The sequence below is a fragment of the Heteronotia binoei genome, chromosome 19, assembly GCF_032191835.1.
Source record: "Heteronotia binoei isolate CCM8104 ecotype False Entrance Well chromosome 19, APGP_CSIRO_Hbin_v1, whole genome shotgun sequence".
Classification (NCBI taxonomy): Eukaryota; Metazoa; Chordata; class Lepidosauria; order Squamata; family Gekkonidae; genus Heteronotia; species Heteronotia binoei.
In genome coordinates this window covers 23,348,079-23,365,548 of record NC_083241.1, presented here as the reverse complement: position 1 = coordinate 23,365,548, position 17,470 = coordinate 23,348,079, and the positions used below count along the sequence as shown (strand labels likewise).

The 17,470-nt window shown below is 43.6% G+C and overlaps 2 protein-coding genes across 5 annotated transcripts in view; one reads left to right on the top strand and one right to left on the bottom strand.

Annotated features, from left to right (window-relative positions):
* USP8 (ubiquitin specific peptidase 8) overlaps nt 1–1,876 on the bottom strand; it is a 41,642-nt gene extending 39,766 nt beyond the window's left edge. The window contains exon 1 of the mRNA XM_060259734.1: nt 1,781–1,876. The gene's annotated coding sequence lies outside the window, so the exon portion shown is untranslated. The remainder of the gene's footprint in view (nt 1–1,780) is intronic.
* Nucleotides 1,877–14,754: 12,878 nt separating this feature from the next.
* GABPB1 (GA binding protein transcription factor subunit beta 1) overlaps nt 14,755–17,470 on the top strand; it is a 50,233-nt gene continuing 47,517 nt past the window's right edge. For 2 of the 4 annotated variants that reach the window (XM_060260128.1, XM_060260126.1), the window contains exon 1: nt 14,987–15,124. In XM_060260128.1, the coding sequence (XP_060116111.1) occupies nt 15,098–15,124 (27 nt within the window). In that variant the 5' untranslated portion in view covers nt 14,987–15,097. Of the gene's footprint in view, nt 15,125–17,470 lie in introns of all 4 variants that reach the window. The other 2 variants (XM_060260129.1, XM_060260127.1) reach the window with 2 other exon arrangements.

Below are 17,470 nucleotides of genomic sequence, written 5' to 3'. Positions count from 1 at the left end.
ACTTTTCCTCTGGCTTCCTTCCCCTGTAATATATGTACAATGATGGACTAGATCAAGATGGGTAGCTGTGCTAGTCTCTCTGCAGCAGCAGAAAAGAACAAGAGTCCAGCAGCAGCGTAAATATTAACAAAATGTGTGGCATGGTATGAGTTTTTGTGAGTCACATCAAGAACTCTTGCTCTTTTCTAGAGAGAAACTAGAACTTGGAAGACCCAGGTTCAACTACTCACACTGCCATAAATCTCACTGGGTGACCTTTGGGCCAGTGGGACTGAGAGGGTAGTCCCAAAAAGTAAAGCATAAAACTGAGTGATCTCCCTGCCTGTCTCAATCAGTCTTTCCAGGAATTCAGTGTGTCCAGACTGACCAACATATGACAATTCCACGTTGTAGGTTCCCAGTGTGCACAAGCACTTAAATGTGTGGCTGTGACACACTCCAACCTACACGAGGAATTGCATTACGTAAAAATAATAAGTCTTGCAGGACCTTCATGACTAAGTAGATTTTAACATAAGCTTGTTGTACTTTAGACTTCATCTCCTTGCATCTGATGACGTAGGGTCTTACTCATAAAAGATTACGCTGAAATAAAATTTAGCCATTAAGGTGCCACAAGACTCTTGTTTATTTTCATGGCAATGTGGCTATACTTTTGGAACTACTGTCACATGTGAAGGAGCCCAAAGGCAAGTTCCTAAGAGCTTCTTCAAGTACTATGCTTAAAAAAATACAAATGTTACCTGTTTCCTTTTTTTTCCCCTTAAAAGGTTAAGGACTTCCCAAAAGACCTTACCCAACAAGTCACTCAAGAGTAAGAAAGCATACAAAAGAAACCTGAAGAACAAGGAAAGCAACAGCAGTTGACAGAAAAAGAGTTACTGTAAATAGAAGCAGACACTGAAAACTGAAGTAAAACAGATTTTCTGCTGTTTTAGTGTTTATATAGTTTCCAAATTAATCCAGCAGCACCCTACTGATATTTATTCCAGGGTTTGTTTTTTAAAATGTCTGCTGCAATAAATGTTGTTAGCAGGCCTCGGATTCAGCAGGAGCTCACAGGAACACAGCTCCTGAACCTTTCTGAGGGTTCCACCTCCTCCTCCCCACCTTGTCCATTGAATAGTAGGTGCAGCTGCATAACAATCCCTGGATGAGCTCCACCACCTATTTTTCTACAAAACGACCCCTGGTTGTTAGTCTTTAAAGCTGCCACTGGACTTTCACATAGTTCCAGAAACACACATCACACTTTTAAAACATACCCCCCCACACACACCCCTCTTAAGCATTCCAAAAGGTAAAGCGTGAGAAGGGAACCAGGATGGGCTGCTGCGGCTCCTTGCTGAGAGTAGTTTGAAATAAAAAATAAAATAAATAAAAACCCACCCCGAGTTTGTTGCTGCGTAATGTGTGGAAACAGCCCTCAGGCGACTGACTCACCAAGGTCACATTTTAAAAGCCCTGGAGGATGGGGCAGGACCCCAGCCGCCCTTCTAGAGTGACTTTCCAGCCCAGCCTTCATTTTCCCCGCCATCTCTCTCGCCGCTCATCCTCCCCTTTCCCACTCCAGGCAGGCCGACTAGGGCCTCGCCAAACACAAACCCTCTCGATGGAGAGACCCCGCGAGGGAGACACTTTCCCCGCGGCCGCCCCTTCCACGGGCCACGTTCGCCGGGCCCGTCGTCGCCTCCTTGGCGGAGGGGAGGCGACGAGGCCTGCTTCTGCTCCGCCCGTTTCCCCTCACAGAGCCCCGGGGAGGCCGTCGGCGCTCGCTCACCGCTCGGGGGGGTCTTCTGCAGCCGGGGCAGGCCCATGTCCCAGGGCTGAGGCGAGGAGGCTCTCTCAGGCAGCCATCGCTTCCGAGGCGGAACTCGGCTGGGGATGAGCTAGACGGAGCGGCAGCGGCGGCGGCCTGTGGGCGGGGTAAAAATGGGCCGGTGTTTTTTTCCCTTCCTCAGCGGCTCGGCCTTCCTTCAGAAAAGGGGCTGGGCTGCTGGAGTCGGCCGGGAAGGAGGAGAGGCTCCAGTGCTTGCGAGAGCGGCGCTTCGGGGCTGGCGGCGAAGGACAAGAGACGGGCCCGCGCTGGATCACACCGGGGCGGGCCAGCATCCTCGTGTCACGCAGTGGCTCACAAACGGCATAGAGGCCGGCCGAGGCGGGAGGCTGCCTCCTAAAAACTGTAATGGCGGGGGGGGGGGGTGCTGCAGTCACGCATCGAAGTTGGGGTGTTCAGGACACCTGGGTTCCTTCTTTCGGTGCTTAATACTCCGGGGGTGGGGAGGCACTGACTGAAGTGGGCAACAGATACAAGAGAGGCGAAAGTGGCTATTAGCCACAGTATATATATATGTGTGTGTGTATATGTATGTATGTATATCTCTCTGTGTGTGAGTGTGTGTGTGTGTGTATATATATATATATATATATACACACACACACACATATTGGCTACTGTGACACAGAGTTTTGGACTGGATGGGCCATTGGCCTGATCCAACATGGCTTCTCTTATGTTCTTATGAAAGTAAAGACTGGTCTCCTCGATGAGTTACTGGGATTCACTGCCAGGCAATACCCTGGTGGTGGTGGCCGCTGACAAAGATGGCTTTAAACTTAAAAGTATTAGGTGCAGAAGGAGGGTCATCAGCAATATTCCCTCTAAGCTGTGGAGTCTCATGAGCAGAAATTCAACTTTGTGAGCTATTAGCATTAAAGCTGTGAGCTACTGCCTAAATTAGTTTGCTCTGCGGCCATTATTTTTCGTGAGCTAAGACAAAAATGTGTGAGCTGGAGGCTATAACTGTGCGCTAACTCACACTAGCTCAGCTTAGAGGGAACACTGATCATTAGTAGCTTTAAGGGAACCTCCACATCCAGTGGCAGTAAACCTCTGGATCCCAGTGCTAGGAGTGGACATCACAGGTGAAGGCCTCAGTCTTTAGGCCAGGGGTGGCCAAACTTGCTTAACGTAAGAGCCGCATAGAATAAACTTCAGAAGTCTGAGAGCTGCAAGACATGAATGTCAGATGTTCAAGAGCTGGAAGGAAGGAAGATGGGGAGGGAGTGGAAAGAAAGCAACTTTATATGAATTCTCCAAGCTGACAGGTGGCTTGGCTGGGAGAAGTGATTTAAAGAGACAAATGCCTTCTCCACGCCAGCTGACAGGGTTGAGGGGGCTTCGCAAGCCACACAATATGTGGGAAAGAGCCACATGTGGCTTCCAAGCCACAGTTTAGCCACCCCTGCTTTAGGCCATTTGCTGGCCCTCCAGGCAACTGGCTGGCCATGGCTGCTAGACTAGATGGACTACTCGTCTGATCAAGAGGGCTCCTTTCTCCTAATTACAATGTCCCATGGAGCATGCAATATGTTTGAAGTGGGTTCTAATCTGCCCATTTATGCCACAAGACAACCCTCTCCCCTGTATTTTCAGAGCTGTTGTCTGCCTCTAATTATTAGGAACTTTATGGTGGATGGGAGTTCCCACCCCTTGAAAACAGAATTCTGTGTCACCACAAATCTTTCCAACCACCAGGATTAAAGATTGTGTATTTGGGAAAATGAAAACTTGTGCAAGTGGCTTTTCATGTCTTTTCAAAAAAGCAAAAATTGTTTTGCAGCAATATAAATGGTGATTTTTTTTTGTCAGCCCTACCCTTAAAACAAATTTGAGATATAAAATAACAAAGAGCCAATAAGCCTGTTTTTCAACTCTTGTTCAGTGGTATTACTTGGGTATTCACGATTATACTTCATCACAATCTCCAGATATGTCCCACTGACACATTACATGGCTAGGATGTCTATGATGTGCTTGTTTTAAAGTCTGGCCATTCTAACTTCTTTTGAAAATTCTAGGGTTGTTGTTTAAAGGTGCCACTGGACTTTATTCTATTGCTTCATTTATTCTAGTGCTCAGTAGCCACCTAGATCTACTTAGGGTTGTGATGTGATTGGAAGCTCTGAGTGGAGTGACCAATGGGAGATGTCAAGGAGTTCTGGAAACATGTAATGCCCAAATGTTTCACATGCCACTCTACAGGGATGACCAAAATAAAGCCTGTAAGCAGAGTCTTGTGAGCAAAAATTCTGCTTTGTGGCTACTCGCATTAAAGTTGTGTGAACTACTGCATAAATTATTGTGCTCTGGGGCCATTTTTCCTAAGCTAAGACAAAAATGTGTGAGCTGGAGGCTACAAATCTATGAACTTGCTAATGCTAATTCAGTTTAGAGGGAATACTGCCTGTAAGGTATTTTTCGCTACTTGTAAAAGTTCCACTCTGCAATATACAAGGAAAGAATTCCCACAATTTAGGTGAATTAACTTTTGAATTAAGCATATTTGGGATTGGGACAACTGGATTCTCTTTCAAGTTTCACCATGTGGCTCTTCACTCATACCATGTTAATCATATATCAAAAATACTTTAAATGTAGGCCTAGAAAGGCACAGCATGTCAATTTTATCATCATGTTTGTGCAAAGTTAGGCCACATGATAGTGAACTCCAGTTTGCCTTACATAATATATGAGATGGCCTTGAACTGCAAATTCAGTAAAAGAACTGGAGGGGTGGAGTCGGCAAAAGAGCTGCAGTGGAAATTTCTGGTATTTTGATTGCTGGAATCTAGGCTTCAGTTTTATCTTGGGGACTTCTGTAGAGTGTGAGGCAGAATGTCCTTAAACTTGTTTTCTCTGTCTCTGTGCTACAAAGCTTCATAAGCACAATTAAGAATATAAGAGCCATTTGGTCAACTACAGTGCTAGATACAAGAAAAGTAAATCACTCTGTATAAAACCCTATTATATGGCGCATATTAATCCAGTAGTGTAGCTGTGTAGGTTGCAGCAAAATGGTCTTGCTTGCACCTTAAAGACTATGATATTTTTATTGGACAAAAAGCTTTTGTGCGTTAGAGCCCACTTTGTCAGATGCACACGTATAGTCCACAAAAACATAAGAATAAAAATGTGTCAGTTATTAAGGGCCATGACAAGACTGCTCCTAATTTAGACATTAGTAACGAATAATAATAATAATACAGTAAATAGAGGAATAAGTGAGTTTGAGTAGCAAGAATATACTGTGTGTTTAATGTCAGGTTCATCATAGAGAACACCAGCAATAAAATAAAATCGTTGAGGGAGGAAAGGAATGCTACTTAGTAAGTATGGTTATGATGGAAACCTTACTTGAAAATATTTACTTGGCTGCTTCCAAGTAAACAGAGGCAAGCTAATGATGTAAAGAAGTTAAGTGTGGCCATTTGTCCACAACAATTTAGATTTGGTTGTGTCTGGATTCATCTGTCCCTCTTACAAAGTATTTTGGGTTGTAAAATCAAGGGATAGGAGAAGCAACCGTCAGTGGTGGGAAAGGAGGCAACAGCCAGCCACTCTGGGCCTAGACTTGGCAATAACCTCTCACTGAATTTTATGCTACATGTTAACTGGTACTTGTATTGGATTTTAAATGCTCTTTGCCATTTTTATGATGTGAGATAAAAAAAACTTTTAAAGTACAAGAATGCAAAATATTATTTACGCGTAGAGTAAGGATAAGAACTGTAAAGATGTTCTCAGTTTACCCACGAGAGTTGACTACCAGCTATCTCTGCCCATTGCCCATATTATTCAAGCATATATTTTTGAATAAGCATAAGCCCTGAACTCCTTTTAGCATTTTTAGCATTTATCTTGTTTAGCAAGTTCAGCTCTATAATCAATCATTCTATTGTCAAACACAAGCTCCCTTATTGCATTGTATTAGCAGCATTTGGCCAGGTTAGAGGGAGTGTCAGCAATCTGAAAACAAAGCTTTCAGCTCTGAGAACATACATTTTGTCCTAGTACTAATTAGCTGTCGATCCTCAGCCATATAAACACTTGCATCTCTTTGCTGAAACATCTATACAAATGAGACGCCAAACCAAGGCCACATCACCAAGATTTGGCAGGTGTTTGCAAACCCTCTCATTAGACTGAGGGTTCTATTCAGTGGATGCTGTCTTTCTCTTCCACAGGACATCCCCCTGCCAAGGAACACAAAAACGGATCTGTTCCTTCTTGGCAGAGATATCTCATAGTAGAGAAAGATTACCCTTCATCCCTCGGGATTTTTACATGGGATCATAGAGTTCTGCTTTGTTCGGTTTCATGTTAAACACAACTCTGAAGAAATTTGGAACCATCTAATCCCCACCCTTTCATCAGATCTGCCTCCTCACTTCTTTACCAGTATTCATGTATGATCTATGCCCCTAATTATGATAAAGATCACAAGTACTGATAAGTACAAGTAAACCATCAATATTTTGTTTATTATATGTGTATGTTATATGTCATCATGTTGCTTCTGACTTTGGCAATCCTGTGAATTAATTACAGCTAAAACATCCTATCATTGGCAGTTTGGTTCGGATCTTGCAAACTGAAGGCAGTGGCTTCTCTTATTAAGTCAATTCATTTAGATTATTACATTAGATACTACTACACTTAGCCATAAGGCTGAAGATGCGATAATAGATAATTATATTTATATATATATTGTTCATTATTTACAAAGGCAAAATATATTTTAAATGAAAATCTTTTATTTAAATAATCTTAAAAAACTGAATGCAGTCTTTATACATGAAGCCTCCCAGAATTTTATATTCATCACTTGTATCTTCAGTGCTGGTTACCTGGGCATTGAACAGTGGCGTTTTAGCGTTTTGCTGTTGTCACCACCAGTGTTCCCTCTAAGCTGAGTTAGTGTGACCTAGCTCACAGTTTTTTAGCCTCTGGCTCACACATTTTTGTCTTAGCTCATGAAAAATGGCCCTAGAACAAATTAATTTATGCAGTAGCTCACAATTTTAACACCAGTAGCTCACAAAGTAGAATTTTTGCTCACAGGACTCCACAGCTTATTGTTCAGACATACCACATTTAAGTATGTTTGAACAATAAAAACAATTGGATTCAAACCACAAGCCTTACTTTTGCATCCCGTTTTACACCCATATTTCTTGAGTTCCAAGTGGGCAACTGGAGCTGATACTAGCATACTAGCACTGGGCAATCTTCAGCATCCTCCTAGAGCAACTCGGTTGCAGGTGGGAATAATGGTTGTCCTGACTTTATCGAACACTTTCAATCAACCTGTCTCATAATCATCCTAAAAGAGGTTACCCTACTGATGATATGCTTTTGTGATAGTAACCCTGCTCAGTACGAGAAGAACCACAGGTTCATACATTTGGTATATGCTCTTTCACTCAAAAGCGGCCCCGTGGCACAGAGTGGTAAAGCAACAGTACTGTAGTACTGTGGTCTGAACTCTCTGCTCATGATGTAAGTTCAATTCCGGCAGAAGCTGGATTCAGGTAGCCGGCCCAAGGTTGACTCAGCCTTCCATCCTTCCGAGGTCAGTAAAATGAGCACCCAGCTTGCTGGGGGGAAAGTGTAAAAGACCGTGGAAGGCAATGGCAAACCACCCCGTAAAAAGTCTGCCGTGTAAACCTTGTGAAAGCAACATCACCTCAGAGTCTGAAATGACTGGTGCTTGCACAGGGAACCTTTCCTTTCACTCAAGCGCTGTACAGAAAGCTGGAACACAATGCGGCTATAATGCACCTGTTGTCAATGGCCTCCTTTCCCCCAGTGTCACAAATGTAACGGCTCTTTCAGAGTTTATTTCACACTACCACTTATTTCATGTGGAAGGCACAGATTCCCATGGATTTATGGAGACATAAAATGCCTGTGATATGTTATTACTCAACACTATAAATAAATAGACTTTTAACAGTTTACAATTTCTGAATATTCCAGTGCTGTGGGTACCTCAGAGTAAGAGCCTTTGTCAGCTTTTTCCTTAACTAGTGGATTTGATAGCTTTCAGGATGCTTTCAGAGTGAGATGAATTAAAATTTCTGAATCCATGTTTATTGTAGCGTCGGGATTCTTTTCGTTGGTATCAGCTGCGTTCAGAAGAATGAACTGATCAACTAGGTGTCCATATAACTCTGCATCTTTTCCATACTTATGACTTCTATAGAAACAAGGCAGCCAGTGTTCCATCTGTTAATTAATCCAATACAATTTAAGGCACAATGGTTCACATTTCTGAAAGCAGGACATTCACAGTAATCTGAACAATGCACACTGCATCCACCAATTGACACTTCTCTGAACTTTGCCTATTTCTGCTTCTTTGGTCTTGACAGTGTGAACTAGAGTGTCCTTTAAGGAATGTTAAGAATTTTAGGGTTGCACCAACTGTTAGAGGTATCTGCCTGTTCTTGTGTAATCCAGCACTTCATGTGGGACTGTTATTAACTTGATGCCTGGATCCAAATTATGATTCCATGTGGTCAGTCAGATTTTGTAATGATTTAATCTGTTTCTGCTATGTAGCTGCTGCATATGAAGTAGTAATCAAATGAATAATGGGATTCCCAGTCTCCTAATTCCATTTGCTGAGTTCTGCCAGCATTAAGAGATGTGAAAGCCTGGTGGGAAACGTTAAAAACGCGCCCTCCCCCCGGTCTATTCCCATTTTTTCCAATTAAAAATTCAAAATTTATGGGAGTACTAAAAAAAGGAAAATATTTTCTCTTTTTTGAGTGAGTTAAATGTTTCAAGGACAGGAAGGGCATACTGTAGACATATACAGCGCTTAAATCAAAGATGCATTTATGCACCTAGAAGGATAGGATACTAATGCAGGTCGGTCATCAACAACTGTATGCCTTCTGCTGTTCTTTTGTCCTGATGCGCTTTTCACCTCTCTCAAACCACTGTGGCACATTTATGCACGGACTGAATAAAAAGTAGTTACTGTCAAAAAGATATCAAAAGGAGAACTTAGCTCTAACCAGAAAGCAAAAATTAAGGTACATTAAGGCAGCATAAAGTGCATCTGCTTGCAGTTTCTTTTTTTTTAAGTAAAGTTTTGTTTTATTGATAACTTAAGGTCATACAAATTCCACTTGCAAATAGTGGTAATACAAAAAGTGATGAACTAAAAGCCAATTCCTTAACATCAAAAAGAGAAAAAAGATGGTGAGTTGGTCTGATAATAGTGACAATATAAGGAATTTTTTTTAAAAAAAGCAATTTCTTTTCTCAAGTACTATTTACAATTTGTTTCTTATAAACTTAGGCATTTGTAACGCTTAAATTCCATAAGTATGTCAAATATTGCAATTTTATCAGCTAAATAAGTTGTAAATGATGCATTTTATGTTGCTAAAACAGTAAAATTAGTTTAGACAGGACAGTAAGTATTGTATATATTTCAATTCTTTCCAGAATTTGTTTAAAAAAAACGGGTGTGTGGTTTCTTCCATAAATGTTACATCTTTAAACACACCCAGTTCATTTTCAAGCTTATGCTCCTAGTGCACTGACAATACTTTCTCTTGAGTAGATTCAAAAAGTCCACCTTAGGTTCAAGGGTCATGTTTCGTAAAGCTGGTAGGTGACCCGCCAACAGCAACACTAGTTGTTTGATGTGATGGTTTCACATTTATGTCTGTGTGAAAGGAACAATGCTAAGATGTAATGTTTGATATTAATCTCAGATGGCTCATACTGAGTGGTTTATAGTGTTCACCACTTGGCTTTTGTCAGCAATTTTGGAATTATATTAATATTTTCTACATCACAAACTGTTTTGATACTTGATAAGGAGACATGGCCATTGGTACTGCCTTTCTGCATGTTCAGGGTTCTCATTTATTTTCTTAGACTGGTTACACAATACTTCATGTGGGGTGCAAATGTACCTGTCTTTTTATTCAGGTATGCTAGTTGAGTGGTTTTCTGTTGATGCTTTGCTGTCCAAGAACTTCTGTCCGCAAACATTGCACTGAATGGAGTATGCTTTCTCCATGTGCTGTGGTCATGAAAATATGCACTTCAGCTACAAAATTTAACTCTCTGTGATCGCACATGGTTTTCTGTCTTGAATTGTTCTTCCCTGTCTCCTTCATGATCAAGTTCACTTCCTTATTCTGCTTCTCAACAGCATTCATGACATTTCTCCAGTAACACAGACTTTGGTTGCATTTTCAGTGGTATGTTTGTTCCATGTTCCAAACTTATGAGAATTAACCACCTAATCATGCACATTTTGCATGTCTTCCTACTAATGTTCCATTGTTAACGATATACTTAAGATAGTTTCCGCAGTGACAGGACTTGCTATGTCATAACTTTTCTTGTTCACCCTATGTTATACAGTTCCATTTTTCCTCCCACAAAACACTTTTTTGGGAGGGGACACAGGACATTCCAACAAAACTGCACTTAACTGGCGAGAGTAAAGATCAGTTATTTAGAGCACAAATAACCAATCTACAAAAACTGAAAAATCAAACTTGATTAAAAATTTCCGAAATACTCTTCAGTGAGCTAATTTTTTCTTGAATGTGTGGTTTGCTGCTCCATCTGCATTCCTAGAAATTACATCTTAACAGGGTATCTGTAAATAATTTCTATCCTAACTTAAACAATCAACCATTGCTTTTGCTGAGCTTCTAAATGCAGAGAAAATAAACCAAATATGAAAAGAAACACAGGATGTAAGAACAAGTTGAAGGGGGCATTTTTTCCACTCCTTTTCCAAGATCATTTGTTCTCAGAAAAGACAGCATATGGGACATAGATTAAAATCAAAACAAATGTGTAATCTTATGCTTGTACATCGAATAGGGACAGGAACCAAGAATCAACAGTTTGGGGAGTTACAGAAGCTATATGAAGTACAACCTCAAATGAATATTTTCTGATGTTTACAAGATCTTCTGTCCCAATGAAAAAAATCACCCTTGTTTTCAGAACTTTTATGTCAACTTCACCAGCTTGAATACTTGATAGTAGGCTGAATACTCAAAAAACTTCACAGCGAATATCATGCTCACACGCTTTAGAGATTAGTTGTATTTAATTCACTTAATTAATCCTCTGCCTTTCTCCTTAACGGGGACCCAAAGTGGCTTAACTTCATTCTTTTTTCTCTGTCATAACAATCCTGCGAGGTAGGGTAGGCTAAGTGTGTGACTGGCCTAACTTCCATGGAAGATGGAGATTCAAAGCTGGGTTTTACAATCCTTTGATACTCTAACCATTGTACTATGCTGGTTTTAGAGAAGCTGTGATGACTTGGAAATGGAGTGACCCAAGCATTCTTTTGTGTATACACAGATGTACACAAATTGGAGGCCTACAAAGAAATGATGTAGGAGGGATTTAGAAATTCCACTCAGACCAAACTCCTCCTGCAGGATTCTCTCAAGGCCAATTCCCCCCCTCCCACCGTGCCCCTTCACCTGATGCTCCAACTATCCATTTAGGTCCTCATAGGGGACAAGCATCTATAAATCTCTTTTGGAGCACTTTCAGTCCTTATTCAAGCCAGCTTTGCTTTGTATTTCACCTTTCTTACATTGCCCCAGCCAAATAATTGAAGATATCCAAATTTTGTCTGTGGGTGGCCTTATTTTCTGTGTCCATCACTGAAACAGAAGCCAGCTTGTTTATGATTAGTCAGTCATAAAATTGCATAGCAGTAAGGGACAAAGGAACCCAGGTCTCATCCCACCCCATTGCATCAGGAACGGGATCTTCTATACCTAAACCATTGATTGACTTAAATAAGCAGCTGCCTTTTTGACAACCATGCCTTAACTCCAAAGCACAGTGCCTCTGAAAGCATATGTAGGGAGCAGGCAGTGATGCAATCTGGGAGGAAACAGGCAGAAGCACAAACCTGGCCACGCCAGAAACACGTTTTCAGGCATACACTATACCAGGGGTGACCAACGGTAGCTCTCCAGATGTTTTTTGCCTACAAATCCCATCAGCCCCAGCCATTGGCCATGCTGGCTGGGGCTGATGGGAGTTGTAGGCAAAAAACATCTGGAGAGCTACCACTGGCCACCCCTGCACTATACTGCCTGTGCCACACATTGGTCAACCATCATCTCAATGTTTAGAATGTCAAACTGCTGAGAATAAGTTTGGCCTATTTTGTGTATGCATACATCCCAAGACCTGAAGGAAAAATAGCTAGAGCAGGGGTGGCCAACAATAGCTCTCCAGATGTTTTTGTCTACAACTCCCATCAGCCCCAGTCAGCATGGCTGATGGCTGGGGCTGATGGGAGTTGTAGGCAAAAAAACATCTGGAGAGCTACCGTTGGCCACCCCTGAGCTAGAGCAGTGGCACCAAGATTTTGAGGCTTGGGGACAAGATACTAAAACAACACATGTCCCAATGTGTCCCTTTTGGCTTCTAATGAACAAGCAGTCAGGTTCTGTGGCAGTGATAGAAACCAGGGGAAACAGCCCCCTGTGCAGAGACTGTAATGTATTTCAGGTCAACTACCTGTTTCGGTTTAGGACTGGGAGTGTAGGGGTCTATTATGGCCAACGAATCGCCTCCAAAGAGACAACACCAACGTGTTTTGTCATGGGATGGGGGTTAGGAGCACAGATTAAGGAACCAGATCCCCCCCCCCCCCCAGTTTATTTGTTGCATAGCTTATAAGGATGCTGTAAATCATCTTTAAGACCATACCTGGTAGAAAGGCACAGTAAAAATAATGTTTAAGTTTTTATCCTACACATTATGAACATGTGTTACTACACACTATAAAAAGAACTCGCATTGAAAACATATACCCACCCCTTCCCTAAACTGGGCCAGTGATCACTAGGCCCTGGGTAACAATCCAGTTACAGTGCAAAAGAACCACAAAATAAAGTATTTATTTGTGATATAAATAAAGGCATGATTAAGCTTGCGAGTTTTTAAAAAGGGATATGCTACTTAACAATCAGTGGTCAGACATAGGTTCCTTGTCAGACTCAGGTCATTGGCCAATACTGCTTCAGCTTCCTTGCAGTCATGCCTGCAACTTCAACTAGTTTATTTTTCCATCTGCCATGTCTACAGGAAATGAATATAGATAGATGCAGCTGTGCCCACAATCTAGAACTTCATATTCTCTGTTGAAATGACAGAAAAAGGCTCATCTGAAGATTCTTGGTATTTCACAGTCACATTTTTATTTAAAATAGTTCCTCAATCAATTAATAGTTACGTTGAGGAGGACAAAAGGATGCCATGGCCTACATGTCAAGAATGAATACAGAAGTTTAACCCCCAAATGGATTGATAAATGCAAAAGCCTGGAAAATGTTTCCTATAATCTACTTGCACTGAAGGAGAAAGTGAAATGAAGATATAGTGTGAAATATACAAAGTTGTATTTTTTCCCGTTTTTATTTCCTGATACGTTTTATTTACAGCCCACCTTTCTCACTGACATTCCAGAGAGATGACAGAATAGAAAACTGTATGGAACCTCCAATTAACATTACAATAGGAACACGATTACAGAATTGGGCAGTGCAATGCTTAAAAAAACTAAGGAATACCATGGCAAGTGGGTAAGAAAAATAGAAATCAATATAAAGTTATTCTTCTAGTGTTCATTTCCTGTACTACTAAGGAGAAATACTTTATAGTCCACCTTATTACAAAACTCTTACTAAAAATGTAACAAAATCATTAGTACCCAGCTGTAAAGGGGAGGGGGGAGTACACTCAACGCCCACCCCAATCCTCCCTGTCAATTTTAATTTCTATGGACTTGTTTGGGGGTGTACGTGACTCCAACATCACCAAGCGAAGGCCAGTTACTGCAGGGCGAAGAAACCTCTGAAAAAGAGCGAAGCTCTCAAATTTGCAGTCGGTGAAGGAATCCTTCTTAACCCCACAAGTCCAAGTGGAAGACAACAAGCCACTTAGTGCCACCATCAAAAACAGGACACCATCTATTCCTGTGTAAACTGTGTAGATAGATCCAAGTGGGCAGCAGTATTGATCTGAAGCAGTAGAACAAAGTAGGACTCAAGCTGCACCTATAACATCAACAAAGGTTTAATCAGAATGTAAGTTTTCGTGAGCTTGCACACACCTGATTCCTTGCCTGAAGAAGTGTACATGCACACACGAAAGCTTGCCCCTTTAAGACCAACAAAGTCAAGTTGCCCCTTTAAGACCAACAAAGTTTTATTCAGAACATAAGCTTTTGTGTGCGCATGCACACCCGATTCCTCGTCTGAAGAAGTGTACATGCACACACGAAAGCTTGTCCCTTTAAGACCAACAAAGTCAAGTTGCACCTATAAGACCAGCAAAGTTTATTCAGAATGCAAGCTTTCGTGAGCTTGCACACACCTGATACCTCGTCTGAAGAAGTGTGCATGCACACACGAAAGCTTACATTCTGAATAAAACTTCGCTGGTCTTAAAGGGGCAACTTGACTCCTACTGTGTAAATGCTGCTGCTCGATCTGAGATCTCTGGCGAGCTACCGGCTTTTTGTTCGGCGGCGCAAACGGGGAGCCTGTAGCTTCCAACCGAAAAGGGGAGGAGTGAAGCTCCGACCCCCTCACACTTGGAAAGCAAAGCGGCCGTTGTGCCCGAGGGACGCCCCTCTGCTCCAGCTACCCTCCCCCCTCCCTTCAGGCGGGAAAGAAAACCGACCGCTACAACATGGCGGCACCCCTTTTCGCCTCAGTTCTCCCTCCTTCCCCAGGACTCTGCGCATGCGCCTCTCACAGTTGTCGTATCCCTCCGCCGATTTTTCCCTTTTTCCCCTCCCCCCCTTTTTGTCGAGGCCTGTTTACGCCATAAACAAACCCCGTTCTGCAATAGTAAGGGGGGGGGGAAGTGGATCAAACCCTTCTCAAGCCCGTAGCTCGATGGCGGGAGGCGAGAGGAGCCGCCGTTAAGACAGCGAACCGCAGCGTTGCTTCCCTCGGGCCGCCCCTCCCCCCGGCCTCTCCTTCCTTCCTTCCTTCCTCCCTCACAGGCCGCTTCACCAACGCGAGCGGCCGCCGTGTCCTTCCGCCGGGCGCGCGCGGGGGGACTTTTTTTGTGGGGCTTTTGGGCGCCTATGAGAAGCGGCGGAGGCCTTGGGCGCCCCTGCTTGGCGTTCTCGCGGGCGGCGGCGGGCAGGAGCGGGCCAGCACGGTAAGAGCCTTGCCTTCCCCTCGTCTCAGCCTCTCCCCTGCCACTTCCACCCCCCCAATGGCCGGCCCGGCCAAGCTTTTCCAGGTCAGTCTGCGCCTTTTTGTATAGGGCCCTTGTTACCGGATGTGGAAGTTGATCTCTTCTTCGCTGGTAAAAAATAATTCCACTTCCCCCGGAACCCGGCGCTATAACCGCGGCTCCCTCCGCTCCTCAGGCGCCCAACCCAGCCAGGATTTCCTGTCGGGGAAAAAAGCGGGACCCGGAGAGGCCTTCCGGGGATCAACACTGGCGGGGGGCGCCCGAGGAGCCGCTCCTGGGTGGACGCGGGGGCGCTGGGGGGGCCTTCTTACGTGCGAACGTCGTTGGCAGCGCACCCTTTCCCCGGGTGCAGCGTTCACACGTGTCCTTAACCCCGCGTCGGGGTTCCTCTTCTCCCCCGCTGCTGAGCATGCGCTGCCGCCCTCCCTCTCCCCCCCAGACTCGCTCTCTGTCGGCCTTCGTGGCAAGCGGGCGGGACGGGTTCGGCCACCTACCGTGGAGGGCTGCTTTGGCTCTCCGCCGCCTTTCCCCCTCCGGGGTTTGGAGCCACCCGAAACGGAATCTGGAGGCACCTTGGAAACAGGCCTACAAAGCTTTAGACTGGCGCCAGCTGTTGGGGACTCACTCAGAGCTGGCTTGGCGGCGTCGCCCCCCTCTGGAGTTGTTGCCGTCTTGAGTCTACGTAGCCTCGTGGGCCACTAGGAAAGGCTAGCAAAAGGGTATTTCTGTTTTGATGAGCCAGGGCCCGGTTGCTTGGCAGGCTGCAATCGTAAGGGGAGCAAATACCAGCTAGACCATCAGTAGGGATGCCAGCCTCCAGGTGAGACCTGGGGATCCCCTGGAGCTATAACTCATCTCCAGACGACAGAGATCAGTTCCACTGAAGAAAATGGATGTTTTGGAGGATGGGCTCGGTAGCATTGTATCCCATTGAGGTCTCTGATCTCCCCAGGCTGCATTCCCAAATTTCCAGGGATTTCCCTGCCTAGATCTGACATCCAAACCTCTCCACCCCCCCCCCCCCCAAAAAAAAAAAACCTCCCTGCTGGTGGGGACCTGGCAACTCTGAGTCTGAGGCCATCTTAGGTGTTTGCGACTACTGTGGTGTATGTTTGCATAGTGCTTTTGGCGTGTTGATTTAAATAAGTCTCACTGGCCCTGTAAAGTAGGCTGCTAAGGAGATGGAAGTTAGAGCACAGTGATAAAACCTATGCTTTGTAAAGCCTCTGGCATCTCTTCAGATAAAAGAATCGTGGTGTCAGATGTGAAAGAATGACCTTATCAGTCAACCTAGAGATACCCAACCTCAGGAGACCAATCTGGGATCTATGTTTGTGGGGTGTGTTCAATTGAATTACTGATTACATGATAATTTTAGTGTGGTTGTGGCTCCCAGGATCTCAGATTCAGTTCTGGCATTTACACTTACCAGGATCAGGAGTGATGTGAGAACTTCTGCAAAAGACCCCCTCAAGAGCTGCTGTTTGTCAAAGTAGACAGACATCTGCATCTGACTCAGCAGAAGGCATCATTCGCTGTTCAATTGAATTATTGATGAGATTATTTGGGGTGGGATTGTGGGGTATAGCATCTGCTTTGCATTTAGAAAGTCCCTAGATTTAATCCCTAGGATATCCTGATAAAAGGCTAAAGCCTTCAAGTGAGTTTATGGTAAAGGCAATTCTTGAATATCTATGGAATAGAGCTCCTTCTCTGACACTACATTGTATCAGCTCACAGCAATCGTTGTGTACGTGGTTGTAGTGTTAGGCATGCTTATTTGGCAGCGAGTATTCTTTAATTCAGTTGGTCTTTTACATAAATGTTCCTATAGTTGACCTAGGTAGTTGTGATCAGTGTTCCCTCTAAGCTGAGTTAGTGTGAGCTAGCTCACAGTTTTTTAGCCTCCAGCTCACATATTTTTCTCTTTGTTCAGGAAAAATGGCCCCAGAGCAAACTAATGTATGTAGTAGCTTACAACATTAGTGCCAATAGCTCACGAAGCAGAATTTTTGCTCACAAGACTCCACAGTTTAGAGGGAGTATTGGCTGTGATCCTGAGTGTGCTTGTTGAAATGGGTGGCAGCTAGTTCTGAGGAAAGGACTAGGGCTCAATCCTGTGCCCCACTTACATGGGTCTACGTACCACTGAAACTAATGGGACATTTTTGTGAGTAGACATAGCTGGTACTCAGCTTCCAAAGTTTTTGGCTTTGCTACTGATCTTTTCCTGTGCTCTTCACAGAGTCGTGTATAATGGATTACCTGTTGTGTGACAGTGAGAATAAACCCTATAGCTTTGAAAAGTTCACAAACACACTCTATTCTTTGTTTTCAGAGGCCCTCTGCAATATTTTTCAACTCCACTAAAGTAAAAAAAAAATTATAAAT